We start from the raw sequence: 21,312 nt of genomic DNA, 5'->3' as shown, positions 1-21,312 counted from the left end.
TCCATCCCCCCCCCCCTCATCCACCCCTCCCCCCTCCTCATCCATCCCTCCCCCCCTGCATCCATCCCTCCCCCCCTCCGCATCCATCCCTCCTCCCCCCTCATCCATCCCTCCCCCCCTCCTCATCCATCCCTCCTCCTCCTTATCCATCCCTCCTCCCTCCCCATCCATCCCCCCCCCTCCCCATCCATCCCTCCCCCCCTCCTCACCCCCCCCCCCCCCACCCCCCTCCCCCCTCCTATAATCCCTGATGTGAGGGGAAGCAGCGACACCCTTTCTGCCTCCCCAGAGCCGACAGACAGTCGTGCAGACGGACGCGTCGGAGGAGACCCACTGACCCAGAGGCCCGCGCCACGGACCTCCATGTCCTCCGGTCTGCCGCCTGTGGGCGGAGCTCCCGCCGCTCGCCAGAACCACGGCGCTGGCTCCGTCCCACAGAGAACCACTCAGGTGTTGCTCCTTATTACGGGGACCAGAAGGAGAACCGCTCGCCATTCTGAAGGCAAGAGCTTACACAAACAACCGTTGCAGATCCAACAATGACCATCTGACGTCGTGATTTATGTATATTAACCCGAGACCCCCCCCCCCCCCCCCATCGAGGTCCAAGCGGGTGCAAGCTGAGCCCCCCGCTCCTCTGCATCCTGATGCCTCCCGCTCCGCAGGGACCGGCCCAGTAGACGTGGAGACACTCTGCTATTAATCTCTGTCTGCGCCCTGTTGGGCAGCATAATGACTAATTAAACATCAAACGAGCAGGAGAGGGGATCCACTGTGACAGCTCTGAGCCCCCGCCTCCCTAGAGAGGCCCAGCGGGGGGGGGGGGGCAGTGACAGGGCGGGAGATCCATCACCTCAATGTACACACACACACACACGTATGGCACACGCACACAACTGACTTCATTAAACACAGTGTTTAACACAAACAAGCACCCGACTGACAGTATCAAACACACACAGCGTTAAACACAATCACACACACAACTGACTGTATCAAACACACACAGTGTTTAACACAATCACACACACAACTGACTGTATCAAACACACACAGTGTTTAACACAAACAAGCACACAACTGACTGTATCAAACACACACAGTGTTTAACACAAACAAGCAAACAACTGACTGTATCAAACACACAGTGTTTAATACAAACAAGCACACAACTTACTGCATCAAACACACACACACAGTGTTTAACACAAACAAGCACACAACTGACTGAATTAAACACACACAGTGTTTAACACAAACAAGCACACAACTGACTGTATCAAACACACTCAGTGTTTAACACAGTCACACACACAACTGACTGTTTGAAACACGCGCAGCGTTTAACACAATCACGCACACATGCTCACACTAAATCTATATTGTATGTAAATATATAGAGCTGGCCGAATGGTTAACTGAACAAACACACTAGGAGCTGCGTACTCCGATAGGGTCGGACGTTGAAGCCAGCGTGCAAACCCAAACCCCAAACCCAACACGGACCAGGTCGAGTGTGGGACAGGGAGTCAGGGTGCGTCAGCGTCAGTGTGTTTGTGTGTCGTGTGTTTGTGTGTCTGTGCTGCGTGAGCAACACGACGGAGGAATCTATTGATATGAGAAGCAGATGATCGTCCACTCACAGATGAAGGCAGACCGGGCGGGACCTTGCGAACCTTCTTTGTCTGCAGCGGCTCTGTGGAGATAAAAGCAGCTCTGGTCACACAGCGATAGAATAGAGGGAGTAGAACAACAAACACACAACTTCATGTAACTGGATACAATGAGACACATGAAGGACACCAACAGAGGCGGTGTATTTAACTGTATATATTAGAACAAATAAAGCAATATAAATCAGTGTGTCAGGGTACACTCCCTGTTAGACACTGAGTGTTAGAGGATGACTGAGTAAGATAGATATATAAGAAAAGAGGTTTTAAAAATGTGAAGTAATAGGATATATTTTGCCTCCTTTTCAAAAACATTATGCACACATTGATGCAAGCCTTCGTCACTGAGATGAGCTCTGAGACCATTGTTAATGAAGCCACTCTTTTGTGTAACACCATGCGGTCACACATTAGAAGGGCTCATCTGTTCTTACTGATACTACGATAAAACAACCTGCTTATGATTCAATTACTACAACCTCAGAAGGTCAATCTGGGATAACAGCAGAATTACAGGGTATACTTGAACATCAAAGACCATAACCGGTTCGCTTTAGAAGACACTCAGTTAGTGAGTTAGTGAGTTAGTTAGTTAGTGAGTTAGTATGTTGATCGTGAAGAGGTCATTACCGATAGGCTCTGGAAGCGAGCGCCGTCTCTGATTGGCGGCTGTGAATGAGGGGAATGGAGCCGGCGACTTCACGCCCGTAGGACGCGTTCCAACACTGGATCGCAGGCTTGACTAAGAGAAGAAAACACAAAGACAGAGACTTTTGTACAATATTTGAATTAATTTGAAAATCATGCAAAATCATGTATAAAACTGCTAGTAAGAATTATTACATTTTATAATGTTCTTATTATTTATTTATTTTCTGAATTTAATGCCTTCAGACTGGTGATAATTTAATGAGAGGGTAAATAAATGTTTCCATGTGTTCTGTAGTATATTCTGTTCATAACAATGCACCACGGACAGAAACAATTATTTTACTGGGGTTACATAATGAATGTAATATTTATGTACAGTGTGTTCATCAGGTATCTTTTTAATACCGCTGCCCCACTGCAGTCTACTGTAGCAGGTTACACTGGGGGGTTACGTTCTACTATCAGTCTGGTCAGACTTACATTTACGAATGTGCAGTACGATTCAAATACAAGAGAATTAAAGTTTGAGTATCACCTGTGAATAAGATGAGATGATGTAAACGGTATAACGAGTCATGGGTATTTAGGAATCCCCCTAACCCATACGCTACATGGATCTGCCAAACAATGAGAAGACTTGATTCACCAAACCGGGCTCTTCCTACTCCCCACTCTTTGGGTTGCTTTCTTTGCTGTTTCTACCCGTCTTTCCTTTATTTAGTGTGGGCATGTGTTGCTGTGTGAGCTCTGCATAGATCAGGAGACTAACGATTGATGTCATGAGGGACTCGTGCAGTACGGTGTTGACGGAGCGGCTCAGGTGTGTCGCTGAATCTCCCCCACTCACCTGACAGCCGGACCCAACGGGCTGTCTTCCGTAGCCCTGACCTACGGCCCTGTCTGCTTTACCTGCAGACACATAAACAAAGGACATAAGGTCACAGAGATATCAGGGATCATCACAGATCAATAGCTATGGCCTTGTTTACACGAGCGTTATGAATCTCTGTTCTGTTGCATCATTTGTGACAATCCGAGGCCCTGTAAGTGGGACGCCCACCCTGGGCGCACGGCGAGGAGACGGTGATGAGCGCGCGCTGCCATCGTGGAAAAAGAGCAGGTTCTGAATACAGAAATGATATCAATTCCAAACCGGTTGTAGAGCCTAGATATCTCTCTCGTGTAAACAGGGCCTATACTAGGTTGCTGTTAAAATGCTGTTTTCTTATTTGATAAACATTAATTTTCCTCGATAGGTGTGTTTTGTTTCTCATAAAATAGATATTCTATAACCTTATTAACGATACTAAGCTAAACAAGTTATCGCTGAGGTGTAGCTGTATGAAATAAGGGCAATGCTACCAGAGGTGAACAGAAACACCCAGCAAAAAAAACGGTTAAAAAAAACACCTAGAAAACAACATGTTCCGCTAGGAGTGGAGAGAGCAAGAGGAACGGTACTCATTTGCAGTAATACACAGTAGACTACATCGATATGTAACAGAATAAATCCTCCCCACTAATAGAGAGATCCGTGTGCAGGTCATCCATCACATGTCGTGTGTGGACTTGTTCACAAAGAGGCATTCAGGCAGCGAAAGAAACCCGGGAAAACATGAAAAAACTCTGACAAATAAAGCCCATGAATCATCCTCAACAATATCCCCACTCAGCAGTTTACCCCTCTGGAAAACAAACAAACACCAGAGATGAGAGCTGTGCTCACACCATGATGAACAACTTTCCCAACGTCGTACATTATGTTTTGTCACACTTCAAAACATTAGAGGCGCAGACACAAGCATTGCAACTAAATTCTGTTTACTCTCGGGAAAAGGTAAATATTTTTAGGGAGTTAAAAACCTGCACAGTCTGGAAATTTTGTCGCACAATGACTGATCTGAGCGTCGCTTCCACGTGCACGGGTGAACCCGGCCTCGTCTCACAGAATTCACAAGTGCTTATCCGTGCAGTCCTGTAGGAGAGGAGGCGGCTGCATCTGTTCCCGGAGTCTCAGGAGACTCCGTCAGGGGAGAGGCCGTTCTGTGTTCCATCGACAAGAACTTTGATGCAACAATCCGCCCCGGAACTCATGAAAACAGGGAACAGTATTGGGCGGTTCCTAACAATTATCTACTGATACAATTCCAGATTAGTATGCATGATATATTCCAGAGATGGATTTACTGATTCATTTTATTTGGGGGTTCTGAAACGAAGTAACCTTACGTTGTCCTGCTGGTTTGTGATGGTTCTACTCATGCATCGTTGTCTCAACATCCCGAGAGTTGGGAATTGATGGCTAGAGCAATGTAACTTTGCACATGCAAATATATGCACTGTGAAATGCAGAAAGTGGCGCTATATTTAGCAAGTTGGCGCTTCAGCTAATGCTGAACCGTGTCAGTTTGTCAAAATTCCTTGAATGTCGTGGTTCAAGACAAACTGGATATAAACTGCAGCCATTTCCGGCTGAACAGATTTCTTCACCATTTAGGATTTAGTATACTAACCTCTAAAACACTTATTTGTTTGAGGAGGTGGTCCTTAACCAAATCAGCCATAACTCCTTATCATTTGAATTGCACATTAGAATGTAACATTACATGAAACCATGCTGTCATTGGCCAACAGGTGGCGCAATGGCAAGCGTACACATTTATTTATATATTGCAGTCAGCGTTTGCACCATTTGGTTGAAATGTTACGCACATCATCCTAGCTAAATGTAATTACCGTAGGTCGGTTCAGCGTAAATCGTATCTTCTCACAGGACCTCATAACTGAAAGGTCTGATCGAGACTGAGTCAACATGAATCATCAGCATGTTTCCTCCCACTCACTGTGTCACCTGTTGATTCACATCCCACCACGGCAGAGTGGTGCTCGGGAATTCACCCTTTCACACGCTGCTCAAACCTGGGAGGCTCAGCTGATCCACGAGTCTCCCACGACCCAGGGAGCCTGAAGACCACCGAACTAGGGATGGGCATAATTAATCGATGCTCGATAATCGATCGTTAAGAAATGCGCCGATCAATTTATATTGTTATCGATCAAAAGGACGTTGTGTTGCATACTGTGAGTCTTGAAGCATTTAATTGAATATCACTATGTGGGAGAAATACCACCCTGCCGACTGGTGGAAAGTGAATGGAAGAAGGTTCCTGTCAAAGTTAGCGCGACAATACCTCTGCATCCCCGCAACTTCGGTCCCGTCAGAGCGGGTGTTTTCTGCTGCTGGACTGACAGTTACAAGGCTGCGTTCGCGTCTGACCCGCGAGCATGTTAACATGCTTATATTCCTAAATAAAAATATGTAGGCTGGAGTTATGCTATGGACAGTAGGGACAGTCACCACCGTATGTGAGTCGCTCTTTTTTTTTTTCTTAATGTGTTGTCTCTCGCTCCGCTTTTCTTTCGGCTTGGTGCCTCTTGGAGTCGTTACATTTTGCCAAAACTGTGATATTTTAGCAACAAGTTCAGCCTTATATATGTTCAATAAGGTATTGCTTTTAGATAGACTAGTTCATGCAATTGTTTGTAAATGGGTGGCTCTTCTTTTTGTTGCGAGCCTTTTCCGCGCGCCGGCTGCAGCCTATAGGCATTATATGTCGGCCTTTTTTCCCCCGTTTTTTCAAAACAGTTATACCGTTTAATGCCCACTTTTAGCCAACTGCCTTTGTTTGATTATTGTTGTCCGATAAGTTGGCTACTTATTGTAATTGGAATAGGCTACAGATTTAGTCTTGTTGAATAGTTTCCAAACCTGTAAGAGCGCCTGTAGGTGCATTGTTCGGACTTTACGAGCGCCGCATAGGCCTATAAACTATAATGCCTGTATTTATTATTTTAAAACTGTTAAACAGTTGTAGGTCTTCAAGTTAACTGTATTGTATTAATGTTGGGCCATACATTATTGTTGGAATAAAGATTTCATTGATAAAAACATGCTGCATTTTCTACCAACGGGAATTTCAATATAGCCTAGAAAAAAGTTAATGATTAATCGATAATTGATCGATAACTCTAGCGATGCTCGATCAAGGAAATTTCTTCAAATGCCCATCCCTACACCGAACCAATCCCACAATCCTCGGGTCCAAACGCTCAAAGGCCCATCGGAGGAGGCGGTACCCCCTGGGGAGGGATACTCCCTGGGGGATGAGCAGGTCACTATTCTTTGAGCTGTAAAGCTTTTCTTGTTGTTGCCAAAGGCCGCCTTAGTCTGGTGCAGCGCAGTGAACCTTCTGAAGGTGTCCTGATGAACTGAAGGCTGCACTAAACAAAATTGTCTGTGACAATCGTTTCAGTCTGTTTCTCCAGCCAAATATATACTGTATGGCCTGTGTATGGCATATGTATATGCCATATAGATGCCATGCATGTCTTGAATTGATAGTGATGTCTCAGCTATGTGTGGTGGTTCTATGGTGGTACAAATGTGAAGGGTAGTGACCCAAGTGTCTCCAGGGAATCAGTCAGAGCCAGCGCCACAAAAAGAGCCAATTAGTGGTCAACAAGCTGGCGATGGAGAACTAGAGAATATGGATGAAGGCGAAAGACCATAGACGTCTGCTAGGTTTGAGCCTGTGTGCATGGCTACAAATGTGGTCACGTGGTTTATTAACTTCATTAAAAAACAGAAATTATCTCCGTGCATGTAGCGTAAATATGAGTCATTTGTTAAGCTTCCAAAAACGACAGGTTTCTTTAGAAGTAAACTGTTGACGTGTGTCGTCAACACAATGTTGCTGTCTAGCAGAGAGATACACTCCCACTCACTCTATTCCTTGGCTCCAAACCACTACTCCTTAAGATGCTTCCCTCAAGTGTGTGGGCTCTTTGTGCTTGTGAAGCCCTTTGATGCGTCCGCCAGGTGTATAAAGACTGAGCCGGGGGCGTGGGGGGCGTCGGATCAGGGGTGGTCCTCATGGACCGCGGACAACGCGCCAAACTAACTGTGCAGGGAAACCCCTGCCAACATGGGACGGACAGACGGACCCGGCGGGCTCAGAGAGACAGGTGGACACACAATGACCCAGCCTGGAAGCACGCCTCTTCCACACTCCACCCTCGGAACCTGAACACTGGTTACCGCCGCGTCAGCACGGACCATTATTCACTCTAAACACAAATGGTAATGAGCTCCTATTTGCATTTTGATCTCATCCTTTGTTTCCCCCGGCCGGTACATTAGGCAGTGATGAAGGCGTCAACTAATTCCCCACGATGGAGCAGTCATTAGACAGGAGAAAGAGACGAGAGAGAGGGACCGGTCTGAGGTGAACCAAACAGGGGAGATTAGACTAGGATGGCTGAAATGCTATCTTTGTTGTGTACGGGGAATGGGTCAACCTAGCGATAGTTAGTGCTTGGCACTTACTGTACCGACAGAGATATATATTGTTGTTTGCTTATTGTAAGTCGCTTTGGATAAAAGGGTCTGCTAAATGCCCTAAATGTAGATGTAAATGTCTCCTTGTACGGTTCATTTCTGACCTCGTGGTGAACCGGGGATCAGGCCGTGGTCAACATTCCTCCGGGGTTGAAGGGGGAAGTGGACGAGGCGGGAACGTCTTGTAACTCGGCCCTGACCTTTCTTTGCCTAACTCTTCTTCCACTGTCGCCGTTCACACGTCCAGAGGAAAGCATTACTGCATTACTGCCGAGCAGATGGGAGCAGTCCCATGACCGGTCCAATCCATCACCGAGGGGACGCCGGTGGGACACAGCCGCCCGCAAACACTCCATTTCACAGTCCATCAGGCACACACACACGGCCACCAATCAATGGGCCCCCGAGGACCTGAGAGGGACCACCGTCTCCAGACTCACTGGTTCATGGCTGACGACTTCATAATCACAAACGTAGCATCCCCCCCCCCCCCCCCCTCGCCATGTAGAGTGGAGCGCTGTCCTGGGAGTACTGGCACCACTGACCACTGTACTGGGACCACTCTACTGGGACATCTTTACTGGGACTACTGGGACTGCTGTACCGGGACCACTGTACTGGGATCATTGTACTGGGACTGGCGATGGTGCAATGGTGAGGGGCTGTGGAAGGCAAATCTACACCCTCAAACGGCCGTGTGTAAACCAGCGGTGACGTCACCGACACGTGTGTAAACCAGCGGTGATGACACCGACACGTGTGTAAACCAGCGGTGATGACACCGACACGTGTGTAAACCAGCGGTGACGCACCGACACCGTGTGTAAACCAGCGGTGACGCACCGACACCCTGTGTAGACCAGCGGTGACCTCACCGACACCGTGTGTAAACCAGCGGTGACGCACCGACACTACGTCCGTATCTTTTCAGTGAATGAATGGATGAAATCAGTTTCCCTGCATCACTCAGTCATCTGTGGGTTCATCCAGAATTTGTCCTCCGCGAGGGTTCAGAGGAGCTGGTCCCAGTCCAGCTGCTGGTTTCAGAAGGGCAACCAACAGCAGTAAACAGACGTAACAAGAGACAGCATACATTAAACAAGCTTAATCAATTCAAGACGGAAGTCCTTGCATGAACTGCTTGATAATAAAATGCAGTCAAATTAAACAAATGTATGTTATTCAATGTTCTTGAATGGATAGATCAGCCAACTAAAACGCAAATACATAATTAAAGAATAAATCTGACATGCAAAAATAGGCTTTTAAAAGTAATCTGAACGTAGAAAACCGATCAATCTACTATAAATGTGTGCTATGATGTCCTCTTCAGGCGATTATGCAGTTAACGAGCCAGGCTATTAACTTGATACTTCATCAGCAACAAAGAATCATGCAATCAATCAACTAAAGCGGTCACCGTGGTTCCGTGTTGAGGCTAATGAGGGTCTCCACGGTCTGAAATTCTAACATATTCAAATGAATGTCTCACTTCAGTTGCTTCCAGGAGCCAAGAGTACTTCTTTGGACTTCTTGGCTCAAAGGCCGACCAGATGGTCACTCAAACTCCTCCATTAAAAATAAGTCTCTTTGTGATGTCACCGCACCTTAGCCAATCCCCTGCTCTCTTCTGCTTCTTAAAGACCCCCCCCCCCCCCCTCACCAGTAGCATACTGGGAGTCTGCTTAAGGCAGTAGCAATAACGGAGGTGTGGAGCCCCAGGAATGGGGAGCCGTGATGGTGAGAGGGGTGGAGAAAAGGGATTTGTAGCCATTCAGCTCGACTTCACGCTCCCATGAGCACAGTGGCCGATAAGCGCACCCTGCAGCTCCGCATAATGACCGGCGCCGTCCACGAGACCACGCCCCACTCTGTCAGGCTGCCGCCACGCCTCCTCCTGACTTACAGACCACCACCGTTTATGAAACCAATGATCAGGTGACCCCCCGCTAACGATTGATCAACATAAGTCAGCTGATACCGCATCCTGCTGTCATCTGGGGACAGCGGCCAAGGCACTTGTGTGCGGTGGTATGTCTTCACGTACGAGTGTCTGTGTGTGTGTGTCTGTGTGTGTGTGTGTGTGTGTGTGTGTGTGTGTGTGTGTGTGTGTGTATGTGTGTCTGTGTGTGTCTGTGTGTCTGTGTGTGTGTGTGTGTGTGTGTCTGTCTGTGTGTCTGTGTGTCTGTGTGTGTGTGTGTGTGTGTGTGTGTCTGAGTGTGCGTGTGTGTGTCTGAGAGTGTGCGTGTGTTTCTGTCTGTCTGTCTGTCTGTCTGTCTGTCTGTCTGTCTGTCTGTCTGTCTGTCTGTGTGTGTGTGTGTCTGTGTGTGTCTGTGTGTGTGTGTGTGTGTGTGTCTGTGTGTGTGTGTGTGTGTGTGTCTGTGTGTGTGTGTGTGTGTGTGTGTGTGTGTGTGTGTGTGTGTGTGTGTGTGTGTGTGTGTGTGTGTGTGTGTGTGTGTGTGTGTGTGTGTGTGTGTGTGTGTCTGGGAGGATGTGGATGAATAAAGTGGGAGCAGCTTCGGCAGCACCTGTGAACCGCCCTGCAGGGAGACCCTCGCTCACACCTGAGCAGCACCTGCCCCCCCCCCCCCCCCCACCCCCCGCCCGGTCGGGGGGGGGGGGGTCCCGGGGGACTGGGCATTAGCACGGCGCAACCGCACTACTTAAAACACGCCAGGGACCCCATGGGAGGGGGGCACTGTAATCCATAGTCAGGCTTGGGGGGGAAACGGGAAACAAATAGGCCGGAGCCAATATGGATTATTTTCTGGTGCAGAGGACTAGAAGTGCATCGTGGAGATGCTCCGTTTGAACAGACTAACATATTACAGATATGGGAAATACTAGGATAACACTATCGGCTGTGAACTGAGATCGTTGTAACAAAGCCCGCAGTGCTTATCTTATCATATGTCCTTGAAGCCATTCGGACAGAAGCTGTATTCTTCAGAACATTCACTTGATTTCCATAAACGCCACGACTACAAACTATGACCTCAGTATCAGCGAGCTCTCCGTTAGCTGATCAGGACATCGGGAACACGTCTGCAAAGTAATGAAAGAACTTCAAACACAAAGAAAGGAAAACCTCCCTTCGTTCTGATACATCTTTATTGCTGAATCGTATGCTTAATCGAATTGGAAATGCATCTTTCTGACATTTCAGAGCATTTTATTTTAGCATGGCAATGAATCACCTGCTGTTAAAAGGCGACTATTTATTGATAGACTAAATCTACTCTGTTTTGAGGGATAAACCAATGAGAACCAACCCTGACTGCGGGACAGGACTGAGATCAAAGCTGTGAATCATACCGAAACATGGATCTATAAAACCAGAGTGTGGAGGCTGGAGACGGACAGACTGAAGGCAGAGCAGTCCTCAGTCGCTCCCGCTCTGACCAACAGAGTCAGAGGGGGAGTCAGAGGGGGGGTCAGAGGGGGAGTCAGAGGGGGAGTCAGAGGGGGGAGAGTCAGAGGGAGAGTCAGAGGGGGAGTCAGAGGGGGGAGAGGGAGGGAGGGAGGGAGGGAGGGAGGTAAAGTCAGAGGGCGGGGAGTCAGAGGGGGGAGAGTCAGAGGGAGAGTCAGAGGGGGGAGATTCAGAGGGGGGAGAGTCAGAGGGGGGGAGGAGAGTCAGAGGGAGGGAGGGAGAGTCAGAGGGAGGGAGAGTCAGAGGGGGGAGAGACAGGGGGAGAGTCAGAGGGGGGAGAGACAGAGGGAGAGTCAGAGGGGGAGAGACAGAGGGAGGGAGAGAGAGTCAGAGGGGGGAGAGTCAGAGGGGGGGAGAGTCAGAGGGGGGGAGAGTCAGAGGGAGAGTCAGAGGGGGGAGAGACAGAGGGAGAGTCAGAGGGGGGAGAGACAGAGGGAGGGAGAGGGAGGGAGGGAGAGTCAGAGGGAGGGAGAGTCAGAGGGGGGAGAGACAGAGGGAGGGAGGGAGAGTCAGAGGGGGGAGAGACAGAGGGAGAGTCAGAGGGGGGAGAGTCAGAGGGAGAGTCAGAGGGGGGAGAGTCAGAGGGAGGGAGGGAGAGTCAGAGGGAGGGAGAGTCAGAGGGGGGAGAGTCAGAGGGAGGGAGAGGGAGTCAGAGGGGGGAGGGTCAGAGGGAGGGAGAGTCAGAGGGGGGAGAGTCAGAGGGGGGAGAGTCAGAGGGAGGGAGAGGGAGTCAGAGGGGGGAGGGTCAGAGGGAGGGAGAGTCAGAGGGAGGGAGAGTCAGAGGGGGGAGAGTCAGAGGGGGGAGAGTCAGAGGGAGGGAGAGGGAGTCAGAGGGGGGAGGGTCAGAGGGAGGGAGAGTCAGAGGGAGGGAGAGTCAGAGGGAGGGAGAGGGAGGGAGGGAGGGAGGGAGGGAGGGAGGGAGGGAGGGAGGGAGGGAGGGAGGGAGCGGGAGTCAGAGGGGTGACACGGCCTCATAGAACGCTATTAGAATAGATCCTCCTGCAGACACCGGTCAGTCCCCAACGCAGAGGCTAGCCTGATGAAGTGGGACCAGCAGGACCAGCAGGACCAGCAGGACCAGCAGGACCAGCAGGACCAGTGGTTCCAGTCTGCCTGCCGTCGACGCCCCCCACTGAGAGGACACCATTAGCCCTTATGCCATGACCCTCACCCACAAGCAAGCAATTCTGAGGTCAAACCCAACCATCTATTTGAGGAATCACAAAGCAGGACAACAAGCACTGACTGATAAAACACAGACCAACAGAACACGTTTCCCGCATATGCAGCATGAAACGCAGAAATCAAACGCATAAAAACAAATCACACGTTGTGTCTCATCCGCTCAGGATGAAAGCCGTGACCTCAAATGGCCACCGTAGAACATCAAGAGACAAGCTCAAAGCAACAGCACATCAATGATGTGATATTAACACATTTAAACTGTGAGATAAATACACACAGATCTAATGGACGGGTCAAGATGATCAAATGTAACATTACATTGGAAAACTAAGGAAAACACTAAGGAAAACACTAAGGAAAACACTTAGGCCCAATCCCATTTCTACCCCTTACCCCTTCCCCTTACCCCTACCCCTCCCCCTTGTTCCCCCTTCAAAACAAGGGGGAGGGGTAAGGGGTAGAAATGGGATTGGGCCTTAGTAATCGTTTGCTTAACGAAGGTGCTTACAACATTAGTGACACCTGGAAGACTTTCTGTCCTTCAGGTTTCGATTGAATTCCACTGAGCGCGTGCGAGGAGGGGAGAGGAGGTGCATAAAGGACGGTGTTATGAGAGGAGGGGAGAGGAGGTGCATAAAGGACGGTGTTATGAGAGGAGGGGAGAGGAGGTGCATAAAGGACGGTGTTATGAGAGGAGGACAGAGGCGGTGCACAAAGGACGGTGTTATGAGAGGAGGACAGAGGAGGTGCATAAAGGACGGTGTTATGAGAGGAGGGGAGAGGAGGTGCATAAAGGACGGTGTTATGAGAGGAGGGGAGAGGAGGTGCATAAAGGACGGTGTTATGAGAGGAGGAGAGAGGAGGTGCATAAAGGACGGTGTTATGAGAGGAGGACAGAGGAGGTGCATAAAGGACGGTGTTATGAGAGGAGGAGAGAGGAGGTGCATAAAGGACGGTGTTATGAGAGGAGGACAGAGGAGGGGCATAAAGGACGGTGTTATGAGAGGAGGACAGAGGCGGAGGTTGATGGAGTACCGGCAGTCTCATCTCCCTCCAGATGCATCGTGTGCGAGGGCCGTGATGAGCAGGTGTATTTTTAAACGTATTTCCACGGCTACGGGCGTCAGGGGGGGGGGGGTGTGAGGTGACAGGAATGGTCTCCTTACCCGTTCTGCTCGAGGTCCTGAAAGGTGTCGCGTGGGTTCCTTGGAGGGGCGCTATTCGACTGTCACTCAGCTGATCGCCGTAATGAGAACCCCCGGTGAAGCCCTAGGGGGCGGATCAGAGTGTTAGCGCGGTGGTCAGGTGCCCGCTAATGGAGTGACACAACAGCCTAATTGGCTAGAAAAAACATCAATAGACAACATATTATACATAGCAGAAGTCCTACAGGAACATCAGTCTGTGGCTGTGAAGCCCGGACTGGAACAACACTCGAGCTGCTTTCACACCGCCGGGCCGCGACGCCGCCTCCGTTCATCTCGATGAGGGCGGCCGAGGGGAGGCCGTTACAACCCCGGCTGTCTGACCAGGAAGCGGTTGCCGCCCACGTGAACGCGCACAGATTTTGCCCCCCCGCTCAGCTTTACCCGTGTTGAAACTTTTGTCGGCAGCCTCCCGGCGGTGATCAGAGCGGTTACCGCCCAGCGGGGTGCAAGCAGCTTAAGACTCAGGCACCGACTACTGAATCGAAGACATCAATCAAATATATTAGATTGAAAATCCCCTATTGTAGTCTGATCCGTCCCACAAACACACACGCACACGCACGCACACTCACGCACACGCACACTTTACTAATCACACCATGGCATTGACACATTCAGGGTCAGTCTCTCTCTATTCCTGTGTCTGTCCATTTCTTTCAAATTTGCACACACAAACTGTCACACACACACTCACACACACACACACACACACACACACACACACACATACTGACCGGATACACACACACACACACACACACACACACACCAGTCCAGGGCCCTGTGTACGGGACGCCAGAGGCGAGGAGCCGGATGTGTGGAGGAAGCCAGCCGTCAGCCCGTGTGACGCGGCGCGGGGGGCGGGGGCGCGGGGGCGTGGGGGCTAGGGGGCGTGTGCATGCAGGCGGGGAGTGGCTGGCCCCGCCCACAACATTGTCAGCTCTTTAACCGTTGGCCTGTTCCCAGGAGGGGGGGGGGGGCCTCAGGGAACACGATGTGGTTATGATGTGTGTGTGTGTGTGTGTGTGTGTGTGTGTGTGTGTGTGTGTGTGTGTGTGTGTGTGTGTGTGTGTGTGTGTGTGTGTCAGCCCGCTGGCCTGCAGCCACAGCTGTCCAGGGTGCAGCGGCTGGCAGCGAGCCAAGGTCACAGGGGGGGGGGGGGGGGGTGTTCATCACACCCTCGCAGCCCCCCCCCCCGCTTAAACCAGCCCCGAGGAGTCCCCTCCCTCCCCCTGTGAGGTGGACCCCCTTAGACCCCCCCCCCCCCCCCCCCCCCCCAAACCCCACGGTCGGTCGCCTCTCTCTCTAGAGTTTAGAGATATCTCTAATCTCTAGAGACAGATTAGAGATATCTCTGGAGAATTATTGGGACCCGATTTGCCTCCGATCAAACAACCTGCGTAAACGTACAGGTGTAACATAATTGCGTATATCAATCAAGTCCGTAGCTCTGAAAAATGGGCGTGCACGAGGGCGAGCGTGCATGAGGGCCAGCGTGCATAAGGGCCAGCGTGCACATTTCCTTGTCTTATTACATTCCGGTGGAAACAGCTGTCTTCTCGCTGGCAATGTCACCAACACACTGGTGTCTGGACCCCGAGCGAAGACATCTCAAGTGTCCCCGACTCCAACTCAGAGTGGGGGCGGCCTGTGCTGCCGTAGCCTGTAGCCGTGCACAGGGGAAGGGCATGAGACACAAACAAGGTAACGCAGCTCACTGGCTCTCTGACGCTCTGCAGCCGTGATGGAAAGTGACAGGAGACTGACATGAAATGAAATTCATACGAGGCAGAACGGAGCACAGACACACACACGCCGTGAAGGAGATGTTTACACCCGGCCAGTCGGCAGCGACACATTCACACCCGAGGAGCCCGTCCAATGAACGGCAGCGCAGACAGCGAGCGAGACACTGAGGGCTTAGCATTCCTAAAAAACATGCACATTGATCGCCCTTTAGAATTCTATTTAGATGATAGGAGTCATTTATAAATATAAAATGGACATTGCTAAATATTATTCTTTCTATATATATATATATATATATATATATATATATATATATAATCTATTACATCATGAATTAACTATATCAATAATACAATTGTATTTATAAAGCAAACCATGGAACGAAATAAACAGGTGTACCTGTAACAGGCAAGCCCTGGTACGAGGAGCAGGTTGCGTTGTGTAGTGTTGCGTTGCGATGTGTTGCTTTGCGTTGCGTTGTGCAGTGTTGTGTTGCGATGTGTTGCTTTGCGTTGCTTTGTGTAGTGTTGTGTTGCTTTGCGTTGCGTTGTGTAGTGTTGTGTTGCTTTGCGTTGCGTTGTGTAGTGTTGTGTTGCGATGTGTTGCGTTGCGATGTGTTGCATTGCGTTGCGATGTGTTGCATTGCGTTGCGTTGTGTTGTGTTGTGCAGTGTTGCGATGCGTTGTGTTGCGGTGTGTAGTGTTGCGATGCGTTGTGGTGTGTGGCGTTGCGTTGTGCAGTGTGGCGTTGCGTTGCGTTGCGATGTGTTGCGTTGCGTTGTGTTGCGATGCGTTGTGTAGTGTTGCGATGCGTTGTGGTGTGCCTCCACAGGCAGTCTCACCCTGGGGGGCTGGTTCTCAGGGCTGGCCGGGCCCCTGGGGGTCCAGGTGGGGCTGCTCCCCTCGTCCATACCTGTCCCAGGAGAGAGCACCGGTCAGTCCACCCCTCAGTCACACAGGAGGACCGGTCCAACTGGAACTTACCGCCACAGAAAGAGAAGCCCCAGTGACTGTACAACTATAGTTAATAAACTAACGTGTATTTCCCTTCCTGCCAAATATTCCTCAAAGGTGGGAGCGCTTCAAAGATTTTTTCGGGCAGTTTTAACGCTCAGCCGACATCATCAGGGATTAGTTTAACAAGGATTCCAAAGAGCTGCGAGCTAGCTGGCAGAAGCAGCAGCTTTCAGAGGATAACGGGTTAATGCTCGTCTATTTGTGAGTTTTGTCCACTAACAAACAACAACTAATGCTAACAACACTGCTGCACACAGACTGGCAGTGTCAAAAGGAACCTGTTGAAGGTGTTCTCTCTAAAAGATGGTTGCTCCCATCTTTACAGAGACTCTCCAAGACCAGTCCCACTCTGAACGCAAAAGAATAAAAACAATATATACCCAATAAAAATATTGTGTATAGATTATATATATATATTTACACAATCTGTTCATATAGAATATGTTGAAGGCAATAAAGGCATCCTCTTTCACAAATTGTATGATAAAAATAAGGGCATATCAAAATGTGAACACATTTGCTGTTGGCTAATGGCTATGGCTAGGTTATAGGAGTAGAAATTTCAGATTTCATCATTAATCAAAGGGAATGAGCTCCAGCAGCTTGCCTCACACACTTGTTTAAAGTCCAGTATCTTCCTATCACGAGAACTTTTGTTAGGAACATTTGCTAGACGACTAAAGTTAAATATTCTTTGAAAGTCTTAAGGAAACACATTCATGTTTAGGCACTATAATCTTTAACATAAACATGCCAATTTCGATGTACTGTAATTCACTGGGTTCTGCCCTGAATTAAAAAGATCAATAAATAAGAATTGGAGTTGCATGAAAATGTTTTAATAAAGTTTGACAATGAAGAGTATGTAAAGTATGTCATGTAAAAAACAAAAGTATATTTTTTATTGACGTAGCAACTACTTTATACACAATTATAGAGTCAACATTATGAATTATGTATGTGAACAGAGAAACCCGGACAAACTCAAACCCATGGAGCAAAAATCAACAGGCCCATGAAAGGGTGAGAGACAAGTAGCATATAGCTTTATCTTTCTGATAAGCTAGACGTTGAGGCACAACAATTACTACAATTAAACAGGAGAACTTTAAAGGTTTACAGAATAAGACTATGCAAAATAAGAGATATGTCCTTCCAGAAGTAAATGTGGAACAGACCTCCTTCGCTCTGTAATCCAGTTTCATTTAATTTCTCTTGCCAACAAAGTGCTTAGTCTGTTGTCGGTCAATGAGAGTCAAATCCTGGAGAGCAGTCTGAATGCCAGCTTTAAGGTTGGGGGATCGACTCCCAAGGTTATCAGCCTCTCTAAAGGCCTCCTGAGCAGGTCAACTCGTACCTGCCCCTTAATGACACGCGTCTGTGGTCTCTGGTAAACACTTTATGAAACTTGAATGATGTAATGTGTGCACAGCACTTCCACTGCAGAGGTAGAATCGAGTTTTATATTCGACCTGGAACTTCAACACAAGAACAGCTTCAAAGACTCTTCATCCCCATTGGATTCAACATCCTCCATTTAATTTGTAGATCTATGAATAATGAAATTAATGAAAAGGTTTCTGTTCCAATTTCTGGTTTTATCGTATTAAGCAGTAAGGTAAGAGCCTATGATTGACAGACATGTCTTTGGGTGTCCAACACGAAACAATGAAACAACCATAAATGAATATGGTAGGTAGTGATCACCCTGAGTTCACGAGCTGTCCATAAAACACGGCTTTTAAAGAATGGATCAATACTGATTCATAGTCTTTGTACATACATTGCTCGAGTCATATTTTGAACCAAATTAACATTTGTATAAACGTATTCATAATGAGGAACGTAGTACTTAATGTAGCACTATTGCCACGTTACCAGTTTAGTTTGAATAAGACTAATAGTTGAGCCTAAGGAATGTATGCTAACATTTCAAAACATTTTGTTGACCATTTTAATTTTATTCTCAATTTTCCAAAATGTTTTGTGTTTTACTTTTTATAGGCCTTGAAGGATCTCTTTGGTTTCACAGACAATGCAAACAACAGAGCGATGTGAATGCATGCAGATCAGCCCCCGAGGAGCAGTGATGCCTGAGTTATGAGCTGTCTCCGCGGCGGCAGACACAGCTTCACACAATGCTCGCACAGCAGTGTTCAGTTAATGTCTTTAGCCTACAGGAAGTAATCAAAGAGGCAGGTAGTAGCAGGCTAGCCACAATATCTATGCATCTTTAGATTTGATTATGTCATTAATCATTTTTTGTTGATGACACTCGTTGGACATCCATTGATTGGATGATTGGATTACATCAAGGTTGTCCAACTGTATTACGTTTGCCCAAACCAGGCTCAGTTCACGTTTATCGACATGACAATTCCAGGTGGGGAGCTCAGGATTCCTCACCAGTTGTGCAAAGGCATCAACCGGTGATGTTAAATGCGTTAGGATTATTTCAACAAGAAACCATACAACAATAAAACAGGAAACTCTTCCACAATAATGCCAATGTTTTGAAAGTTGAACCGTCCCAGACAGAAGGGCACACAGAGTACAGTCACCAGCATTAGTTAAGGCGTTAGGATACATCCTACCTGCTGCAGTGAACCGACTGCTGCCTAGGCTCGTGCGTCTGTTCCTCCCCCCGCTGACAGGTGGAGAGAACATCTGCAGAATAAGATTTTTGTGAAGCACTCGGTAACATGTTAAACGCCTTGTTGGAACCCTTTAACAAAAGGCACCGACCATATAGAGAGACTCTCGATGTGCAAATAATAACACGTCAATAGGACACTAATAAAATAAAAAAAAGGTATCTGTTTAATAAAGCAAAAATGCATGAGACACATTGAACGTTTAAAAGTTAAAAGTATATCCCAGGCGTCCTACCGCACTGAAGTCCAGCAGATCACTTAATTCCTTATCGGTTCCAACAGCGGCGCTCCGCTGCGGGGGATCCATCCTGGAGATCTAGAAGATCTAGAGAGATCTAGAGAGATCTAGAGAGACCGAGCCATCACTTCTCCATGTGATGACGCACGGAAGCGTTTCAACAAATATGTAGACGATCAAGTGTCGACTTCCAGATCGTTTGATAAACCTTGACTGTTTATCACACTGGTGGTCCCGTTCGACCCCCGCACTACTGATCGTTTCGGCATCACACAGGCGGAGGAGGGGTGTGCACGCGCGCGCACACACCCCACACACACACACACACACACACACACACACACACACACACACACACACACACTAGAGGGATGTGCGCGTTCGTGTGATGTGATGCTGCTTCATCAAGCGGATGAACAATCAGAAGCTCTGACTCGGAGGAAAGAGGCTCCGAGCAGCCTCTAAACCGTTCACTCCTGAGACGAGCCGAGGATGCAGATGTGATGGCTTTCCTTTACATTATCTGCTGAACATCAACACAGATTGAGAGATGAAGGGATGAGGGTGGAGCAGGGTGATGCACGGTGGTGTTCAGGCTGGTAAGGCGAGGCTCTCACTCACAACACGTTACTTATCGTCACTCCTTCATCCACAAGTTCCCTTTAGCTGAGGTCAATTAATACAGAGTTTGAGAGAGAAGTTCCAGCGCCTCACTGTCCTGTCTCATGTTGGTCTTTCTCATCCTTCTTAACTCCCAAGTTCTCTCACTCTTCGAAATCTTAGTTAAACTACTGGACGTTGTACCTTTTATCATGGGGTTCATCCGCAGGAGTAGAAGCTGGGGTTCGGTGCAAAAGGACTCCACATTAAACCATACAGTGATAAAATCGCGATAAACGCAAAGATATCCTCTGTATCTGTGTTATGAGTTTCCCTGAGCAGACATTTTTTGCTCCGCGGAAGCCTCAGAACGGCGATTAAATGAGGATCCCTCCGCCGAACAATCTAGTCCCTCGCTGTGCACAAGATGACCCCAACTCAACTGACCCCCAGACACAATTAACGGAGTCCTGTTGAAGTGATGCCTCTATGTCCGGCGCTTGAGAGGTTGATAAATAGCTTAATAATTGTTAAATTCTTTATTTTTCGCAGAACAAATATGTGAACCTGTATGTTGAAAGACATACATTCACGTGTGTGTGTGTGTGTGTGTGTGTGTGTGTGTGTGTGTGTGTGTGTGTGTGTGTGTGTGTGTGTGTGTGTGTGTGTGTGTGTGTGTGTGTGTGTGTGTGTGTGTGTGTGTGTGTGTGTTAGAATGTGTGTGCGTGTGCGTGTCTGTGTGCGTGTGTGTGAATGGGGGTTTATGCTCTCATGAACACATAACACTCCTCTGCTGGTCAGAGAGTGTACAACAGGCGGACTGATGATTTCACGACAATAACAACAATCAAAAGAAAGGCGAAATTAAGAGAATGGGATTATTTTTGTGTCTAATCAATAACACCTAGTAGAACAGTTCTGCATTGGTCTGAGGGTCCCATACCGTGGAAGCAATTGGGAAAAAATCCATTTCCCATAGGAAATTAAAGGGATTCTATAAAATGGTAGGTGCATATTATATTATCCTTGGGTGTGTCTTATTAGTACCACCTAGTAGAAATGTTCTGCATTGGTTTGGGGTGTTTTGGTGCCGATACCTTCGAAGCTATTGAGCAAAAAGCTATTTCCCATTGGAAATTAATTGGAGTGATTGACTGTCCCTTTGTTAAAAGCAAGCAGTCAGTAGCAACTGGGTTTCCCTAAGTTGTCCTCCAAGACTGACTTAAAGTACGGCAGGAACCGCTGATGAACCCGAAATGAATATACGAATATCTGTCCAACATCCAACAACAAACGAACTTCTCCTTAAAGATGCACTCATTGCAAAACGCATCTAGCGGTAGAAACGCTGTAGTACATATTCAAGGCCACTGTGTGTCGCTGGTTCTGTACAAAGAAAGAGAAGAAGACGAGGCGGAGCATGCGCATCAAGCCTGCGCGCTGTATAGAGTGGCGAAGTCACGCCCCTTCCGGTAGAGCTCATGGGACCTATGAGATCGAAAAATATGAA

At 48.2% G+C, this 21,312-nt stretch overlaps 1 protein-coding gene across 1 annotated transcript in view; it reads right to left on the bottom strand.

Moving 5' to 3' along the window:
• tcf12 (transcription factor 12) overlaps window positions 1–20,166 on the bottom strand; it is a 45,423-nt gene extending 25,257 nt beyond the window's left edge. Inside the window, exons 1-8 of the mRNA XM_056607841.1 lie at window positions 20,007–20,166; window positions 19,200–19,309; window positions 18,905–18,977; window positions 16,136–16,206; window positions 13,504–13,606; window positions 3,172–3,233; window positions 2,304–2,415; window positions 1,644–1,696 (exon numbers count right to left, since the gene is read on the bottom strand). Coding sequence (XP_056463816.1) covers window positions 1,644–1,696; window positions 2,304–2,415; window positions 3,172–3,233; window positions 13,504–13,606; window positions 16,136–16,206; window positions 18,905–18,977; window positions 19,200–19,271 — 546 coding nt within the window. The 5' untranslated portion in view covers window positions 19,272–19,309; window positions 20,007–20,166. The remainder of the gene's footprint in view (window positions 1–1,643; window positions 1,697–2,303; window positions 2,416–3,171; window positions 3,234–13,503; window positions 13,607–16,135; window positions 16,207–18,904; window positions 18,978–19,199; window positions 19,310–20,006) is intronic.
• Window positions 20,167–21,312: the final 1,146 nt, after the last annotated feature.

The sequence above is a fragment of the Gadus chalcogrammus genome, chromosome 14 (genome assembly GCF_026213295.1).
Source record: "Gadus chalcogrammus isolate NIFS_2021 chromosome 14, NIFS_Gcha_1.0, whole genome shotgun sequence".
NCBI lineage: Eukaryota > Metazoa > Chordata > Actinopteri > Gadiformes > Gadidae > Gadus > Gadus chalcogrammus.
Note: the sequence above shows the minus strand (reverse complement) of the source record. Positions and strands in the feature narration are given on the sequence as shown.